General features: G+C 41.6%; 1 protein-coding gene across 2 annotated transcripts in view; it reads right to left on the reverse strand.

The window, feature by feature from the left end:
- RABEP1 (rabaptin, RAB GTPase binding effector protein 1) overlaps positions 1–20835 on the reverse strand; it is a 52561-nt gene that overhangs the window by 24262 nt on the left and 7464 nt on the right. For both annotated transcript variants that reach the window (XM_040532971.1, XM_040532972.1), the window contains exons 2-4: positions 9380–9508; positions 7057–7260; positions 5675–5835 (exon numbers count right to left, since the gene is read on the reverse strand). In XM_040532971.1, the coding sequence (XP_040388905.1) occupies positions 5675–5835; positions 7057–7260; positions 9380–9508 (494 nt within the window). The remainder of the gene's footprint in view (positions 1–5674; positions 5836–7056; positions 7261–9379; positions 9509–20835) is intronic.

A 20835-nucleotide genomic window follows, 5' to 3' on the forward strand; every position in this document is an offset into this window, starting at 1 on the left:
ATATTCAAGAAAACAGTTCTGCAAAGATCAAAGCCAGGTCAACAGATTGAGAAGATTGATGAGGGGGAATAGAGAAAGAACAAGGTTAAAATAGCACAAATTAAAATGAGAAATAGTATCCAGTGTGCAGGCTTTCTTTCACGCATCCAGCAAAGCTTTTCAAAGTGAGAGCGACAGCTCCCACAGACTCCACAAGCAGAACACTCAGGAAAAAAAAAAGAGACTCAAATATTCACCGCAGTAAAATTCTTTATGCCAGGAAGAATTTAAACCACCTGATTTGGGTTGGTTTTATGTATGGAGGCTGAGAACGCTCAGCTTTTCTCTGCCTTCTACTGGAGGAGTTCAGGAAGGGACAGGGGGAGGGCAGAGAACCGTGTCCTAAAGCAGAGCCTCCTAAGGATGACGCTTCTCCTAGCCCGATCAAATGTGAACTGCTAGAAAAAAATATTCATGTCTTGTTTTAAATCTAGACTAGAACGTAGGTTTCAGAGACTACTCACTGGATTTTCATTTTCTGGTAAGCTTATTGACAACTGTATCCTAAATAAGGCTTTTAAGAAGAGCAGACAATGGAAAGCTTTGATGTTTCAGAGATGAATTAAAATGAATACATAAATACTATTGCAATACATAGCAATCATACAAATGTTACCAGGCCCGTCAAAAAAGGTCAAAAAAGCTACAAATAAAATTCTACAGGCAAAACAAAATTAAATTTCTTCATGTTTCTTTTACTTCTGCTATATTTTGTCACTGCCAGTTTGCTTGTCCAAAGCACACAAATAAAATCTGCGAGGAAAAGCAAGGGACATCACCTGACCCAGTGAATTCAATACTGGGGACATGTGACAGTGTCACACATACATACGTATCCCGTCACTAGCAGCCAGCAACTAACTCATCAGTCACATTTTTCGAACAGATGGGAGCAGAAGTTCAACTTCACAGGTTTTTATTTTTTAATATTTCATTTATTCTGTCAGTTCCATTCACTTGAAGCTACCTATAGCAGGCTCACACAGACAGCCCAACATTTTAAGGACTGCTGAATAAGCTTTTTCCTAATTACTCATGATAACTGCAGGAACATTTCATCACCAGTTCACACTGTTCAATGCTGAATATAAAGCAACAAATATGTCTATGGCAGAACCAACCAGTTTGGCGAAACAGTCAGAAAGTCCTCCTAAAACAAGATCAGACTGCTCAGCAGCAAACAACTGAAGAGACAAAATTGTTTGTATCAAATTCCATGTGATAGAAAAAGTACTCTAGCTTTTACTTCTTTGTTAATGAAGTTTGACACTGTCCTTGCAACATATTGCAAATGCTCTCTTAAAAAATATGGGGAAGGATTCACACAAAAGGTCACCACGATACTAAGAGATACTAAGATACTCCGAGCAGCCTATTTCTGGTAGCAATAGGAGTGCTGCTTGGTCAGTCTGCTTTTGAAAGTCACGTTTGAATGAAATATGCCATGTCATTATTTTTTACTCCACGTAACAACAGCACACACAGAGTTTAACCTACTTGGAGCAGTCACTGTCTGAACAGCTCAGACTCTTAAACCAGGCTGTCATGTGGCAAGAGGTGTCACAGTATCACATTGCCTCTGTGAAAAGGAGCTATTCAAGTCTCCTCCAGAGGTATCATCCTTAAAACGTGCACTTCCTTCTCTTCTCTTTTTTTTTTCCTCCAAAACTGACTGCCACAGGCCTAGTTTTCACATATTACCACCTTGTATTTATCCATCACCTGATGAAAACCAACCAACCAGAACCAAAACTGCTTCTGCAATCAATCCCCAACGCCTCCCCAGACCAGAGCAGCCTGCTGCCCCCCCAGCCCAGCAGAGGACCACGACATGAGGACGACCCCACAGACAGAACACCCTAAAAAGGAGCCCAAGCCAACACCCCAAGGACTGCATCATTCATCTGGCAGCTCGACACAGCAATCTTGCGTCTCCTTTACTGTTACTCCAACCAGCATTTTCAGCTGGAGAAATCTCAGGCAAGTAGCACACCTGACTGCTCCCTACAGATACAGAGACAAATTGAGAATCTCTCCTTAAAGTAGGACTAAGCATTTACAGTTCATCTAAGTTTATTCCACTGTTATCATGAACAACAAAAGCAGCTTATTGGACATCAGATCTTATGGCCAGCTCTGCCACAAAAATCAAATTACCCTCCCTTTCCTATCTCCCCTATCGTGCCCAACAAACACACTTTGGGACAGGTCTGTTCCTTCTCACTCGCTCAATGCACAAAGCACCTGTTTGTTCTGCAGACTTCTGCTGCTCCCAGGGTGACAGCTGTACCAAGAAGGGCCTAGATTCATCATAGCTCCTACGACAAAACCAGCCCCTTGCCTGGATGGAAAGTGAGGTCTGAGCAAAATGGACTAGCCAAAGCTTGGCAGCGTGCGGGATGCCTCCCCACCGAGCCACGTTCCAGATGGAGCCCAGTCACTGCTGAGCACAGAGCTTGATGGAAGCGCACACTGCTATGGCCAAACCTCTTCCAGCTTCTGTGCTACCTGAAAGAACCTACCTGGGATCACAAAGCAACAGGAAGAGAGATTTTTATCAATCAATAATCCATTTTCTCAAAGATTAATCACCAGGTAGGCACATTATCATTAGAGAATGGTATTTACTTTTTCTGAGTTGGGAACGGAGATCTATAGAACATACACAAAGTTTTCAGCACAGATTTCCTAGAAATTGTTGCTTTATCATAAAAATCACAAAATGCCTAGGTTTCCTCCAGACATTCGGCAATTTGCAGCTTGAAATATATTTACATGGAAAAGCAGAACAGCTGCTTCCAGACAACAGCCTGTGCTCCACCAGACATGCTCTTTCTGACAAGGAGACGCTCGAGAATGCCAAACGCCAGGTTTGCAGACTAGACTTGGAGACTGCCTGCGAAGCAGTCACAACGTAGTAAATACAGCTCAAATTAGACCTTTATCAAAACATTACCCACCTGACCTGAGCGCTCCCGAACCAGGATGAAAACCAAGCACATTGCAAGCCTGATAGCACACATATCAAATCTGTGCATTCGACCGAATAAATAAGCTTTAAATTCAATGAGATATTTTCAGAATTTGGAGCAACGTTTGTTATCCACCCTTTATCTCCTTAAGGGCAAAAACATGCAGACAACAAGCATAACCTTTAGCAAGTATGTGGGTGCAGTACTGAATTTCATAGATACTCTGCTGTTTAAAATGGATTTTATAGCCAAACTGAACACAGCTGAACTGAGATATTACCAAGTCAAGAGAGCCAACAAGGCTGGTGTCCTGGACTGAAACACAACACTTGTGACCTTGTCTCTGCGCTGTCCATTCTTCTCACCTCACCTCACATTGTCAATGCTAGACAATGGTGTTGTTTTCTGCTCGTTTTAAGAACTGTTGTATTTTATATGCTGGTATAGGGCCTATTTGCAACACAAAGCAACATTTTTTAAATTTTTGTGATGTTTGGAGATTCCTCGGAACTGAAGATGAAATTATTTTAAACTCTTTATAAGTTCATGCCTTAGAATGAAATAAATCCATCTTTATAATCCCTCATCCTTGTAAGGACAGAGTATAAATACCATCCTGTTGGATGGCAATACCATTTTGCATGAGGAATTGATTCCAAGTATTCAAACAGTACATCCAAATGATCGAGAAAATTCATCCTTCCTCACTGACTGCTGTGGCATGAATATTCATTATTTTGCTAGCCAAACACAGCTTTTTGGGGGCTTGGGATTTGCTTGTTTGTTATTAGGTGAAATTGAATGTCCTTTTCCTGATTTTGATCTAATTCTTAGTCTCCTTGAGGAAAAACCTCACAGGTTTAATGAGAAAGAAGATTAAAAAACCCCATGCAAAGCAGTTTAAGCAATTATTTCAAGCTGCACTCTAAAGACCAGCTTTCCCCCTCCCCCTCTTATTACATAAAGTATATGTTCCTCTACAGGCTTATAAACCTTTCCAAGCTCATATTAATCACAGATTAATAAGCCAATCACCTTTTCCTTCAGGATCACAAGAAACATTGATTTCCCCTTTGAAGAAGTACCGCTGAAATCACTATTTATCTGCTGTCCTAAACTTTTCAGTGCTAACTGGCTCACAGCAAAGCTACTGCGCCTGGGTGAGCTGCTCTGCCACCTGAGCAACTTGCAGCTCTAACTGGTACATGATCACCACAGCCAGCTAGGAAAAAAAAAAAAAAAAGAAATTGCTGAGGTTTTAGTTACTAGAAAACTTTCAGTAGAGAGATTATTTTCTGAAAGTTCTTACCGGCAGTTTGTTGGTAATGCACTGATAGGACTTTTACACTATGAGCTCTGCATTTTCTGGGTTTGTTGGTAAGGGACCCACCACACTGATCAAATTCCTCCAGCTTTAATCAAAATCTTTTTTTCCTCCTATTAGGGCTAAAACCTTCTCTAAAAAAGGTGCTGTCTTTAAAACTCCAGCAGCAGTAGTTCAGCAGATATAACACTGTCAAATGGGCTTTACCCAGACTTCCACCTTTATAAATCAAGGACTTCATGAAGAACTGTGTCACTGAACAGCAAACATCCAATAAAAACTAGCAATATTCAAGAACCTCTTTTATAATTCTCAGAAAAGAAGTTTCATTTTGAAACACTAATACTTATTGCTTGTTACTATACAGTAGGACTAGGTAACATTTAGAACGTTTGTGATATTCAATACTCCACTTCTTCTGCTGACAGCAAGCAGAAACATGGAAATGCAGTGACGTGGCACATTATCAGATGGTTAGACTATTCTTCATCCAACACAGGACTATTTATTACCTTTTAAAAGGACCTTAGAATACCTTAAAGAGAACTGTAAGCATGCTGAGAAGACAAGTTCACTTAAACACGAGTTGTTAATAATACAAAGTATACAAAGATTCAAAACCTATCTATTAGGACCAGTTCATTCTCCTTCCCACCTGAAGGAGAGCAAATAGCAAATCTTCAAACGCAACAAGAAAATCCAAACTCACCCCAAGGCACCTCAACTTACTTCCATGAACTGTTCAAAGTCACAGATCTTTGAACAACAACAACACCACCTTTCCAAACTCCAGGACAATTACCTTTCACCATCTAAGGCCTATTGTTTTATGGCATCAAGGTTCAGTATTTTCTAGGAAAGCAGCAGAATGGTGTTGCACAAACATGGCTAACCTCATAACAAAGGCCAGTGACATTTTAGAAATAGTGCCCATTAAAAACCTCAGAAGTAATAAGATCTGAGAGAAAGAACAAAGGTGCAGAAAGTAAAGGAAGCTTTACAAATCTGCAGTCACTCCAGAAAAATCTAAGGGGGGCTTTATTTGAATTGACATAACAACAAAAGACTTCACAAGGCCTCTTGCTTTTACCAACTGAAGACCAAACCTTACCATCTTCTCAAGTTGAACCATCTTACTGAATCTACATAGTCAGATATAACACCTCTACGGATTCAAAAGCAAGATCAGGTCACGATGACTTCCACGAACAAAGAGCTGGAAGTTGGCAGAACTAGGCTGTGTGTACTTACGGGGAATTATAGCTGGGTGTAGGAATGAACCCATGCATAACACAAATACATCTTGAAACTGTAACTGGAGAGCTAGATCTCAACATACCTTTTTCATTTCGTTTTCTAGATTTTCCTCCTCTTGACCTTCAGACAGACGCCTTCTTAACTCTGCTATTTCCCGTTCCACATTTTCTCGATACTGATTCCACTGAGCTCGTTCCTGCTCCAACCTGTGATGATACTGGAGCTCATAGTCACGAACAGTCTCTATAAAACAGCATTTCCAAAACTTACTTTCAATGCAAGATGCACAACAGAGCTTTATGAACTCCATCTCCAACCAGCCAATGATTTATCATAGTTGACCAAAAGTAGGACAACAGTTAAGCCTTCCTTCCCCTCTCTTCCCTTTGACTCTTACCCCAGAAAACAACTACATAAACAAAAGATCCTAAGGAACTACATTTCAGTTTGGGCCATTGCTAGAATACAAACAAACCAGCCCCCCAAACTGTACAGTCCCTACTTTCAAAACAGCATACATATCTAACATCCTATTTAGCAACAAGTTTTGCACCTTTAAGCACATTATCCAGACAAACTACTAAAACCCCACTTCTTCTAAAATGCAACTATTACTACCCTTCAGGTAAGGAGCTGTCTTTGTTTACATACGTACAGCAGCTGCCACAAGAAAGCCTTGATCTAGGTTCATGTAGATCATAAATAAAAAGAAATTTGTCAACTCAATATGCATGAAGATTTGTGTTCTCTTGGGGAAAAGCATTATCTGGTGATGGAGAAAGTGCCTACAGCCAACAGACTGTAGACTCAGGATATTATGATCTTGTTTGTGAACCTTGAAGAAAACAGCCAGCTATGGCAACAATCCGTCCCCAGTTTACATCCTATATTTTATTCCTTGAAAATAGTTTGTCTCAAAAATGAGAACAGCTGTGCAACATGCAAAGATAATACAGAATAGCTCAGAAGTATCTAGGAAAAAAAAAAAAAAAACCCACAACTGAAAAACAGCAGCACATGCAGTCACTAGCCTGGGGAAAAAGTCCATGTGATGATACTGGAGGGACACTCAACTGTCTGACAGCAGAACTGTGTTTACACAGGAGAGAAGAGAATCATGCTGTCAGCCTAAAGCTGTTTTCAGACTTGCCAAATCACATGTATTATACTTATCTTCATGAAGGATGAAGTATCACATTCCTAGTTCCTCAGAAATGTTTTGTATATATGTGCATGTTCCCAATGCCACAATTCCTTCCAACTTCTATCTCCATATTACCAGAAAAGAACAACCAAGCTCCTTTTGACAAGCTTAGAAATTATGCTTGATCTGTCCCTTCTGTAGCTCAGTTTTGCCAAGCCATGAAGAGCAACTCTCCATACTCTGTGCAAGAGCATACATAAATCACTGAATGCGTGCTAAAGGTGTCTGATCTCAGTGGCAGCAGCTTGTGTGGTTGTTACCTTTCATTACAGCTTGCAGTGAGGCCACTTCTTCTTGCCACTGTCTCTTCACCTCATCGATAGCTTCCTGCTTTGTATTCTCAGATACAGTGGCTATAGCTTTGATGTTCTCCATTTCAGCATGAGCTTCCATCAGCTGTGTCCGCAATTGTCCCAGATCATCTTGAGCTGCTTGAAGCACTGCATTTTGTCTTTTCAGGTCCTCTGAAAAGAAGTATTATTTCCATTTAGCTTGATTAATAAATTCAATCTGAAGAGTATCCACAGTTGCTATGACAAAGAGCAGTGCTCTAACAAGGGCGGGGAGGGAAGCGCTGATACTAGAGCATCTACCTGTAACAACTGAACAAACGTTAGCAGGTATCTTTAGGGAACATTATTTCTTGAATTCATTTGCCCTTGTCTTTTATTTGACTTTTATTTGAAAAGTAACTCTTTTTTTTGCTGATGCAGCCACAAATCAGACAGCGTAGCTATAACCTATGAATGAACATGCCTGGTGAAGGTGAACTATGCTTTTAATTAGTTCAGTATTATTTAATTCATTCTGGCAATGAATTTGGAAAAGATAAGACCAACAGACAAGAAGACAGTTCTTCCCCATTTTTGACACCAACTTGGTCCCAAATTTGGACAGAACACTTTGTATTCCAGACTAGAAACACTCTGTGAACACTACCTGGAGCCCGTATATGAAAACTAAGCAGCCAAATTTGCTCTTTATTGTGCCTGTTTCCACTAGAAAAAGAGATACATTCAACTGAATGTCCACTACTTCCCTAATTGTTGCAACCAGAAGCAGAGATTAAACTAATTTCATATTATCCTCTTGAGGTTTCAGTTAATCTGAAGCAAAAGCTTTAAATGCTACATATTATACAATTCATTCTAAAAGTACTAACAGAGAATATAGTTTTATGCCCATGTAGCCTATTTCAACAGCAATAACTTTTAGTAGAAACATCTGGCCAGCATACAAGAACAACAAGCTATCTCCATTAATCAAGCCTGGTGCCCAAGACCTTACTACTTGATAAAGAATATGAAACTTCAAGCTAATTGAGTACTAAAAAGGACATTAATCCTTGTATTAAAACAACAACAACACACACCACAAAATCCCATAGCATTTATGTTATTTAGTTCCTAAATGACAGTGTTAAAGATAGCCTGCCACTGTCCCACATGTATTTTTAGGAAAGGGTCTCAAAGAACAAAGAGGGGGGAAAAAAGCTTTGGTGGAGGGGGGGAAAGTAATTGCTTGTATATTCTTCTCGGGTATCCTTTCACTCTGGTACATACGAAAGTTGTTTTTTTTCTCATCATAATTTATTTTCTATTTTTTGACTGTTTGGAGAAGAGAGAAGTACTGCTGATCTCATCAGCAGCGTCTTGTATCTCAAATTTCCTTTCATCCAGCTGCTAGAAACAAAAAGAAATAGGCCTTCTGTATGATCTGATCTTCATTATGCCTGTTGTATTTCTGCTCTCATAAGCTAATACAAGCAGCTGCAGTCCTAATGCACTATTTTTTGGGTTTGCTTTCATATGTTAAGGACAGAAAATCATCAGAATTAGAAGTAAACCAATTTGGCTCTCAGAACAGCAACTATCACTACTCTCCAAGTCTTCATTGGATATTTGAGCTCATATGGTTCAAATTTTTCTACAGAGTGCTATTGAAATAAATGCCCTTGGCTAGTATTAAAATTTTTACAATGTTTTTCTGCTTACATTCTAGCTCAGATTGAAAAGTAAGACAAATTAATATTATATGAAAGCAGCTAGCCACAAAGTATGAAAAGCACATTATCTAGACTACGTTTTTCCACTTGCCACTTCAACTGCTGTTCAGAGAAAATGAGCACACTGACTTTAGAGTTAGTATTAAATGCAGGGATGGTGTTTCTAGATGTACAACAAGTCGCTCTGCAGACTCCTGTCTGTGCAGCCAAATTTTTAATTTCATTCCAAAAATTTGTTCTTGTAAGCTAAATAGCCACCTATTGAATTTTACTCCCGGCTCATCTCTTATTTTCTTACTATAACTGTTTAAGACTACTATCACTTTTCCATTTTTGGCAAATCAAAAACAATGTGTTATCTAGTAATGGGTATGTAGCCAATTATCCCAGTATTGGAAGAAAACCCTCTTAAATCCTAACTAGGATTATCCTTAACCAGAGAAAAAAAAAAAGTATGCGGTGTGCATGTGCAAATGGGGAGTAATAGTTGGTATTACAAAGGTTATTCTTCATATAGGGTTTATGTGCAGCTAAAGTTTAATTAAACTTTCAAACAATCCAGGAAACAGGGAACTTACCTTCCTTAGCCAAGTACAGCTCCTTAAATTTCGCTCTCTTTTGATTAAATTCTTGCTCAAGTTGCTGCTTTGTACGCAGAAATTCTGCATTGACCTTTTCCAATTCTGCTACCCGTTGTAGAAGAGCAACTAAAAATAAAACAGAAGATAAGGTACGTCACTAACAGTTAAGGCATCCCATTCTGCAACTTAGAGGTTTGAGGCTTTTGCTTTTTAAAGTATATTTATTAATTATTTCAACTGTTGCCCCACAATACATCAGAACAACTAGCGAGAGTCCTTTAAGCATGGAGGGAAGATAAGTTCTTAGACTGCAGCATCAAACTGCAGTAGGTATCTCCACAGCTAGGTGGCCATGTGGCAGGGAATTCTATAGAAAACAATTCCCCCAAAGAAAATCATACTTCGGTAAATACACCGAAGGAAGAAATTGGGAAAAAAAAAACCAAAACAGTGCCAGAATGATCTCTATTGGTGCTTCTTTCCAAACCATTGGGAATTTAGCCACCGTGCATAGGAACAGCACGTGAAGGCTGAGCATTGAAGCACCAAGTTCTCAAAGGCTGAGGTTGAAGACAACTCAACGACAGCTGCTGAGCTAACAACTACAGACAAAGAAAAATCATAAGCTAAAACACGATGCCTTGATGTCTCCTGCCTTCAGTTCTGCACTTCCACTAACAGGTTTTTCAGTCTACATTCAGCCAAACTGCCAGATGACCGCAATCTATGGAGAAATAACTGATCATCAGATCAAATTCTTCTCATTTCCAGCAATTAAAAATCCTGAAGTGAGCACATACATCTCAGTATTTTCCAGTATTTATCACATTAGCAGATGATCTGGTGGTAAGGCAAACAAAAGGAGTAGTATGAAGTCCACAAGGCACTAAAGACTGTTACAACATGATCATCACTACACTGCATGACACTATAAAGATCCCACAGAGTGAGAAGCACAAGCACCATCCCTGTAATACTGACCATGTGCAATATTAACTACTTCACACCCCAAGAAGTACAGGTCTGCTTTAGGTGCCAGAAGGTTTCCTACTGCACACCTCAGAATTCAAATTCAAAATAGAAAGAAGAGGCAGATGAGCTCAAACAAAACCCATCTCCATGCTGCAACGCACTGAGCAAACAACGTTCCTCTAAGCAATCCTCTATCTGTTCTGCAAAAGCATTTTATGGACATGTTCCAACTCCGTCTGGTAGAAAAGGCTGAATCACTTTGTTTCAGTTATAGTCCCTACAAAGCACAGACTAGATACACAAAATATTGATCCATCAGAAGCGCTTACATAGCCCACCCAAAACACTTACCACTAAAAACAAGTAGGGAAAACGTAGTACGACAGCCACACAACTTCAGCAGCAGCAAACGTTTAGACTCGCAAAGCAGTGGCAGCAGATCTACAGCTTACAGTGGTAAAATGCTGGCTGGTGAACGCCATTGAGGCTGTGTGAGTTATATTTATTTTTAGTACCAGATGACTTAGAGTAACTGCAGACACGAACAAAAGGATCTTTTAAAAGCAAGGGTATGTTTTACTGATTGCTGTTTATGAGGGCCTATGGTATTATAAAATGCAGTGTTTAAGTTACCTGTTCAACTCCATGCTGGATAAAAGGTATATGTAGCTACAGAACCAAAGAAATTTTAGTTTTGCTTTTTCAATTGAACTTTACATATCAAGACATCAGCTTTCCCGGCCACCCTCTCTTATTTGGATTCTGCAAGGCAAACTGCACAGGGGTACTCTCCAGAACACAAAAGAAGCCTGCAGCAAAGACAGCTCACTGAGAGGAAAGCCTCACAGGAGCTCGGAAAGTGGCTGGATCAAAACCAGGGTAGAAACAGCACACGTGGAGCCAGGCCCAGGCTCGAAAGCACTTCCCAAGGCTAAAGAGCTGCCTTCGATCTCTTGCAGAAGGGTAAGCCTACGCTTCCACTCCCTGCTGGCTCAAGAGAGATCGATGATCGATGCTGCAAGCCAAGGCAGCCAGACGGCAGGGCTGGAGGCGCCTGGCGGAGCCCCCACAGCCACCACGCCGCCGCCTCAGAGCATGGACAAGCTGGACTTGTGGTGGTTCTGGTGCCACGGCTTTGGCTCTTGAAGGGATGCGATGACAGGCTCTAAAGCCTAGGGGAGGCTGGATTGTGCCACGGCCGGGCAGGTGTCCAAAGCCATACACACAAATTGAAAAGAAAGCAAAAAGGAACCTAGGCATCGCTCACCGTATGACCGCCATTTTGAAGACCTCACAACAGTGGCTGTGCTACTTCTCCCATCAGAAAGCAAACTTTGGCTGTGCAAAGCAAGCAAATTACATTTCTTCTGAAGAGGAGACTTGCTTCTGCTGAGGACAGAGGGCAGAGGACACCACAAGAGCAGACACTTTAAGCTGAGGCCAACAAGAGGTTCGGCCTTCCTAAACCCTCCCGCCCAAGCAGAGAAGGGTGGCAGAGTCACCAAGCAGGAAATGGAAATGAAACTTCAAGTGTTTTTGTTTTTACAGTGTGGCCTTTCTCTCCAGCCTGCCAGTTGCATGTAAAAAGAAAAAAGTGAATAACCCAGCACAACAGCGCTCTGGCTGCTGCCAGGCCAGCTGTAGGCACTGGGAACAGCAAACGGTGACACATGAGAACTGCAGGCCACACATCAGCGCAACTGTGTGTTAGCATTATTGCTTTCGTTCACGTACTAGGCTCAAAGTGTTTTTACCACCCGTACGAGGTATGTTCAGGACAGATCCTGGTGTTCCATGCACAGAAGAGGAGTTTCCCCGCACCAGCATCATCCACAGTGATTTCACTAACACAAGACACACGCACTTGAGGACAATAAATCATATAATATGTCAACCTCCAGAAATGCGTAAAAAGAAAAGCAGATATATTTTTTTTTAAGACATCATGACAACTACCTTTTCTCTACTAAGTGTAAATGGTCATATTTTCACAAAAAGATCACCTTTTCTGTGGATATGATTTGTACGACAGCAATACAGACGCTCCACTTTCTAGAACGAACTCAAATTCAAACTGCCAGCTGCAGGTAACCACAGGCTACATTACACGGATTAAAGTCTGCCTGGAAAAGCACTGAAGTCACTGGCAGGAAATGGACATTCAGAGATTTTCAATTAGATCACTGTCATTTATAGCTGAAGTCTTGCTCGGAAGTTAGGCCCAAATCACCTCAGTTCTGTAAAAGAGCTGAGAAAGAAAAGTTTTTATTTGCCATCGTAGGCTGATTTGGTTAAAGATGACCAAAAACCCCAAACCACCAAAACCCATTCATTTTTGAATGACAGTGTTCATGAATTTGCTGGAGTCACTGTGCCCGTGCCCCCATCTCCCACACACAGTGGCAGCCATCAGTGGTTGAGGACATCGATGAAGCACACAGCGAACAGCTCTACAACAGGAGCCGCCATTACACGCCAGCCCCCAAGAGGCAGGGAGCACACTGTATCCCCTAAGAGAGGCAATATGGGAGGCCTAACTCCCCAGTTTGGGCCTTAACTTATTAAGAAGCAAACCAAAACCCTAAAGACCCACTTGGTAACTCCCGAAATAGCACTGAGAAGGAGTTTAAACTAAAATTGATAGTCTGAACTGAAAATGAAGCAAGCAAACAAGTAGTCACTTTGGCCAACCATTAGCTGCAAATAAGGCATTTTTCAGAGTATTGGGGACTACTAATGGCAGTCGGACACGCCAAGGGAATTATCAGCTTTGTTTCTAATGAACTACATGGATGTCGCATAGGTACGTCATGTCAGAAGCAGGGATCACCATCTACCTGCTTAACATTATAAAACACACTGCCTGCTACTACGTGACTTAACCAGGCAGAAGAACTCAAAAGAAGGGCAGCAAAATCCACTTACAAGTGGAGTCATCCATTTACAGGAAGACTGTGAGACTATTGGAATACGTAACAAGAAACTACAGTGAAAAAAAGATCAAACTTTCTCTTAAACCAACACACTGCAAGATTTCAACTTAAGGCAAACACACGAACAAGCACGCACGTCTTGTATGAGACTAGTTACTTAAACGCGGCTTCACAGATCAGCTCCCAAAAGGATTAAATTTTATCTATGACAGTTTCCAGTTATGCAAACATGTAGTGGCCATTCCTGAATTAAGGCAGACAAAGCCGATTATCGCTAAGTTTATTTTTGAGTACTAGGTCTATTTATAAAATTAATACCACAAAGCTTTCCACTTGATATATAGAATGTCAAACATGACATCAAGAGTTCAGTCCTACAGCTGAAATCTGAAAAACAGATCAGAAACAAACTACTTGCCTCCAAAATATTTGCTAGACATAAGTCACTCGTGTCACTTTCCACCTCTTCCTTTTCCTGTTATGATTGGGCAGCCATATCTTTTTATTTTTTCCATACCTCTGTCTCAAGCATTTTCTTCTTCTTCATACTTATTTCCTAATAGCCCTAATTTTTATCCACCATGATGTCATATTGGAGCCACATTTACAGTGCTATATAAATTTGCAGTCTAAAAGTCTGCCACCAGTACATGTATTTTGACTGCAAATAGCTTTTCTTAATTTTATTTTCTTTAAAGATTTGATTAAAACAAACGACTTGCAAAACATAATCCAAAGAATGCAGTTGTTTGGTAAGTGGCACCCAAAAGTACGTTTTTTTTTAGTAAGCAAGTTGAACAGAAATAATTCCTGATTTATAAAACTGAAGTGGTGTTCTTTTCAAGGAGCAAAGTTTTCCTTTACGCACTTGAGCAGCAGCACACCAAACTGAAGGGGAAAATAAAAGGGGGTGGGGAGTGGTGTAGAAGGAAGAAAAGAATTATCTGCTTTCCCAAACTTGCATTTGTAAGCATCAAGCATTTTATTTACCTCTTCTGGACAAATGTCTAAAGCTTATTGGTCAGCATACACTTTTTTAGTTTTATTTAAGGACAGAGAACTCATTTTCAGAGGCAACAAAACCCTTTGCATTGTCACAGATCTCCTTTCCCGAGTACTTCACTGCACGCAGTGGTGACAGCCAGGCTCCAGAAAGAGAAGGAAAGAGGCCCATCCTGCAGCTGTGCTAGGGGAGATGTGCTGCTGCTTGCCAATATCACTACCAGCAATTCTGCAGAAGTAACTTTTAGGCAGTTCCCTCTTTTGAGCACTGTGGCTTTCAGAGACCTTGTTACATCTGCCCAACAACTTATAGTTTATGGTACAGCTGAAGGTTATTTGACATCCCTAATTCCTTCTGTACTGACTAAACATTTGCAAGCAAGAATCCAGTACAAATTTAATGCTACATTCATTAAAACTTGGTGGTGGAGTCAAATGCACGTATCATTTAAGATGCTGAATTGAGCCTTGCTGCAGCATATCAGTTATAACAACTTTTTATTGCAGTAAATCAACAATTGCAGTATCAAAAACATTCAACTGAGCACTGCACATTAAACATCTAACCACATTATAAATACATAACATCAAGCAGAACAGCTTGCATTATGCTATTAAAATAGTATCTAACTTTCCACTGTAACTTGTAGTCTCAGTAATGCCTATTCCTATTCTTTATTTTCCTTGTTTTAAGCACTGTATGACATGCTACAGTAAGGATCTCAAAGAAACACAACACTTAAATAATTAAAGTCTAAAGAAATGGAGAAGGTGAGATGAAAATGAGTCTCTTCTAGAGAAAACAAGGGTCCTTTGTGTGACTTCTAGCTATTCAAGGATTAATTAACAACTAAATAATGTTTGATGTGGTACTGTAAAAACCCACGCAGCCGTTTGAATGACCATCTCCACGGCGTTTGAAGTGAGCTGCTTGCATGCTGCAGGTGTCCCCAAGGAACTCGCTCCTGCGCCCACCAGCTGAGGTTGGGACCGCTGCCACCCCGAGTGCAGTGACAGCTGGCACTGCCGTTCTGCAACAGCGCCCAAGCGCACGGCCAGCAAACAACTCTGAAAGCGTTTCCAGGTTCAGGTCAACCACTGATTACCAAAAATGTCATGTAGTACTTGCTAGTACAGCAACTTGTTGTCCTCTCTCTTTGATGCGCAACCATTTTTACCCAAATCATCCTGGAAGCGTGTTTACACAGTGAATGTCGTCATGCAGAATTATAAGGGGAAAAAGAAGCAAAGACATTGTTTCTCCTTCTCTGTTTTTCTCCACTACCACTTCCCTCTTTTTCTCCCCTTCCTATGGGGCACACAACACATTAGCTACTTCCTTGCTTTGTTACTGCCTCCCTCAGCCTTTCTTCTCAGACACAAAACCAGGCAGCTGCTGTTCTGGAGTCCAAACCTCCGTCCCCTGACATTCCCCTCACCCTCGGTGAAGGGGAATCACAACTTACCTCCTCCCAATCTTGATAAGCCCGATTCACGTGGTGAGTAATGCTCCTCACCTCTTCCACACATTTAGTCATTCTGGCCCCAGGTAATTTAAGTCTAGTTTTAAGTTTATGCTTAGCTAAACATTATTTAAATTAGAATGCAATGGAACAGCGGTCACTCGCATCAGGTATCACGGGAATGCAGCTATTTACATGGTTTGTATGCATAGAAGTGGGCTTGGACTCTTTTCCCCAGTAATTTATCTTACATTTGCCAAAAGCACCTTCACCTCCCAAGGGCAGTCCCCTACCTCCATCAGTAGCCTGGTTTTTCCTGCACCCCTCACCACAGTAGCAGATCCTTTTCCTTTACCCTTTAACCAGCCTTTTGCAGTTTTGTGCACACACTTGACCTTCTCCACGCAAGTTTCAACCCAATGAACGTGGGGTTTTGTTGTCCTTAGTTTTTCCTCTAATTAATTCCTGCCATTGATGCTTTGGGAAGTGAGGAGTATGATCCCCTCAAAGCTTCTGGAAAACACTATCAGCATTTTTTCAAGAGTATCACCACCCTCTCTGCCCCATCAGTTAAGTGCTAATTTAAATAGGGCAGCAGTGGATCAATCACAGTGTAGGAAAAGTCAGCTAGACATCACGATGGATGGTAACCCAGAGAAAGTATTTTGGCTGCACGTGGTCATCCTACCGCCACCATCAGCGAATCTGCTCAGAAACACAATGAGTTTGAGTTCCCTGTAAGTCAACAGCAAGCAAGTTACAGTTTAGTGAACAGAGACACTGAATTCACCTATAGAGACCAAAAAAAAAAGGAGGGAACTGAGTTACTAGTCTCATTTCAATCATCACCATGTTCCTTGATCTCTCTCTGCTTCTATCTTATTCTCCCTTGCTTTAACACTAACAATTTTTCACTTTTATAACCGCTCTTTATAAGAGGCTCATTTAAAAAAAAAAGTCTCGGCAGAAATAAAACTCAATGACTTCTTGGGTTTATGGAGGGTCTATTTACTCTACAGGCTGTGTGCATTTACTCAGGCTAGTCACTGCTTGAGCAAACAAGAGAGCATGGTGATGACAGCACAAAACTCAGCAAAGGTTAAGCATCCAAGTATTGGTCAGGTTTCTCTAAAAGGATTCACAGCTTGTGCCGAGTGTCATTGCTGCTACGATTACACCACTATCAGCTTAAAGCTAGTCTAGATCTACATACCCTGCAGTCACAGTCCAACCTGATCCCTTGGCAAAGCTTTTCAAGCATTTAGTACAGTACCTACGCTTAAACAATGCATCTGTCAAACATGTCAGCGTTCACGTGCGCTTTGCCACTCCTTTTATTTCATCAGTCTGTCCTACCTCGCTAAGTGGTAAGCTAGGCAGGCAGCAGAAAGGTGTTTCAAGCAGACACAGTGGAGGCTCCTTCAGCCCATAAACAAAACCCTCCAGCAGCACCAGCTACTCCCCTCCAGTAGTATTTTAAAGTCCCAATAAACAGCCAGGCAGCTCCATTCTTCTTGACCAAAGTAATATCGAAAATATGAATGAGCCTTCGTGTTTGTGCAGGAAGGCTTCTGCCAAGCCTGTCCACGCTCCCAGATCTAACCATCACGTGTACAAAACAGCCACAAAGTTCAGAACAGGATAAGATTACTTCACGTGGCAATTACACCTGACAGAGAGGTTTTCAGAGGATCTTACCTTGCAAGGAAGACAGAATTGAAACAGTGGTTGATATCTGTTTTAGTAAACCACCAGAAATCTGCTGTTCTGACCAAACATTCTCATTTCAGATGGATGGGCATTTAGGGAAAGCTTCTGACACTCACTCCACTATGCAGGAGACCACTTACACAAGCCAGCACTCAGAACACCGCTAGTATAAATGGTTTTTAAGATGTAAACGTTTACCATGCCCAGACAACAAACTCGGTGCTGATTTTCTTTCACAATACTGTAATTGCTGACTCATCTGCAGTGGGAGGAGAAAAAATCCCTTTGACTCCTTCTAACATGTTTGTCACATCGCTCACAGATTTATTAATGGCTGTCCTCTTTTGGGAAAAAAAAAAGTGAATAAAGTGTGACTCAGCTCCCAGAGAAACAAAACAACCCCACTGCATTGTTCTCTGCGATGAAGTAAATGAACGTATAAAACATACCCATTCCTATTACTTCCAAATTCCCCTGGATACCACTAATGCAAGACCTCACGCTGTCCGCTGTCCTGCCATTTGCCGTAGGGCTGATTAAGTGCAGTGTGCCTTTGAAAGCCTTCAGGCTATGTACCATCGCCAATGCCCTGCCACCCTGTTTCTGTGCAGAAGGAACAAAGTAACGATGATATACCTGACTGAGAAACTCCAAGGAAGATAAAGTTGAAATATCCAATTGGAGAGAAACACACAGGCAAACCAACAGGAAAAGACAATGATACAGAGAAAAACAAAAAGCTTCTCTAGTTTACCATTACTACAGGTACGAGGAGACGACCACTGAAAGCAAGTCTGCCTCTCCCTGCACAATTTCAAAACCGACACGGTCAGTAACAGCACGCAAACTCATCCCACCCCTGCAGCTACCAGACAGCACCCACGTATTGTCACAGGTACCAGAAAAGCTTCTGAGATAGCAGTAACTCACACGGGACCCAAGAGTCATGAATGCGAACAAGCACCGTAAGAGGGGTTAATGTCACGTCATTCCCTCTGCGGTTCCCTGTCCCTTCCTACATTTGGTGGCCCAAACGGGTAGCCAGAGAATGAACTGAGGACAGGACCAGGCTAGGACCCGATCTCGAGGCAGAGTCATTTCAGAAGTGTTAGCTCTGAGAAGAGCCCGTTGCAGGCATGAACACATGGTGCCTCAGAGTAACCACTTCCAGGATATAAATCTTGATAAATGGCCTGGAAAATGCAGCTGCCAGATGTATTTATGGAGACACCGTGGTGATAAGTACAGTATGACAACTAATAAAAGATGATTAACATCTTTATTTGATAAGGAACAGGATACAGTCCCTATCGTTCGGAGTAAGGTTTCTGCAGCAATTTAATAGTTTCCCTGAGAACAACAGCCTACTACTCCCCCAAGTCTCCATAATCTATTTCTTGACAGGAAGCACTGCCATCAGTCTATATATTTCTACTTTTTGCTACCACTTGTCATTAAATGCATTTCTGAGCAGTTAAAGAGGAAGAAATTCCTCTTCCAGCATGAACTTTTCATTTACACTGCAACATTTAAAATATATATATATATATGCCTGGGGTATAAGCAAAACAACATGAAGGCTTAACTAAGCCTACAGTTGTTATGATCATTTGAAGTAAACTCAAGCACTGGTGTTCACCCTTTTGGGGAACCCGGGCCCCCACGTCGCCCTGAGTTAGCCCCACCATGGTACAAGGACCCGTGAGGCTGTGCAGTGATGGGAGCAGCGAAGTGATACAGCAAAAAGCTGGGGATGGAGAGGTGTCAAACCACCTATTTTCAGCCCATCAGGAGCCTGCCCACACTCGTCACGTGGCTGAGCATATACCAGAACTGCCACAAACACGGCAGCGAGGCCGTAGGCTGGTTCAAACCGTGAAAAGGAGTCTGCACAGCACATCCATATCGCCACCACCGTGAGGTCTCCACCCCTTCCTTTGTGCCAGCTCTAATACTCACTAAATCAATTAAACTCATTAATCCAGCAGCGAGCAGGTCTCCACCGGGTGGCTGAGCTGAAGTGGCCCAGCGCTGGGTGCCACATGCCGAGCAGGCACAAGGGTGAGGGGGGAACATGACTGTGGGAGCCTGGCTTTCCTTCTGCCCTGCGCTCCCTTCTGGTGACTGAGCTCAGTGTAGGGCTGGGTTGGGTTTTTCCCTTTTTTCTTTCTTTACAAGACTTTATGGCTGTCATTTGTAAGTGATAAATGGCCTGCTTCAAATCCTGATTTCCATTCAGGCCATCCAGGGGCAGCTGCAATGCAACCTGTGCCAGAACACCAATTCCAAAGCTCGCGTTTCCCATCCGTGCTCGTATACACACAGTTTGAACAAACCCAACTGAGCGTGTGTCTACGGTGTAAGCACATTTAGACTGGTACAAAAACGAGAGCTGGAGGTAAAAATGCATGGGAAAACAGCTCTATGCCAGAGTCAGGTTAGGCTCACATTTACTTTTTTTTGAAAGCAAGTACACAAGTACAGAACTGCAGTTAGACTGGACCCTATAATGTGCCATCACAACCCCTCCTGGTGTATCATCAGGGAAACGTTAGCCTCTGTGCCTCCAGCAAATCCACCAGGGTTTTCTATACTATTTAGAGATTTAGCATCTTCACCCCCAGTTTCATCTAGAAGTCAAGCAGAAGCTGTGCAGACCAGGCAGACAGCTATAATGTTCACAGTTAGAGGCGTCAGTCAAGCACAGAATCTGGAGTTTGGCTAATTGCTTTCCCATTAATTTAGCACACATCTCTAGATACACACAAAGAAAAAATGTAAACAGGCATTGTGAGCTGACAATTAAGAAAGTTATTACGTGAAACCAATTTATCATCCCTAAAAGAAAATGTAAAAGATGTAGCACGGGACATAAAGATGTCAGTTTGTGAGATGCTTTGAGAAAACAGAGCCAAACTTGTGTTTCATATTTCACCAAAATAAAGCAAGTAACACCACAGCTCAGTTACATCAGGGATCTTGGCACAGCCCACCGCTAATGTAAGATGGATGTTCCAACTCTTGCATCTGTAGTCAATGGGAGTCTAGAACATCTTCAGTAGGCCTTAGGAAATACAATTTTCTGAAGGGGTACCAGACACTGACATTTATAGGGATGGTTAAGAAAATCAGCTGCTCAAGCACTAACTTCTAGCACTCATCTGTGCCTCTTCCTTTATAGATTAAGCCAGTGACACTGAAAATACAGATGTAAGGAATATCTCTACATTCTGTGCTCGTAGACAAGTTACTGTTTGCAAGTTACTCAGTTCTGTGTTTTTTTTTTCTTTAACGCAACCAACCACGCTGCCAACCTAATCATTTCATAGAGCACTGCTGTAGCAGCAGTTAACATAGGGCATAAAGATCTCTT

This window comes from Cygnus olor, chromosome 20, assembly GCF_009769625.2.
Source record: "Cygnus olor isolate bCygOlo1 chromosome 20, bCygOlo1.pri.v2, whole genome shotgun sequence".
In the NCBI taxonomy this organism is placed as follows: Eukaryota; Metazoa; Chordata; class Aves; order Anseriformes; family Anatidae; genus Cygnus; species Cygnus olor.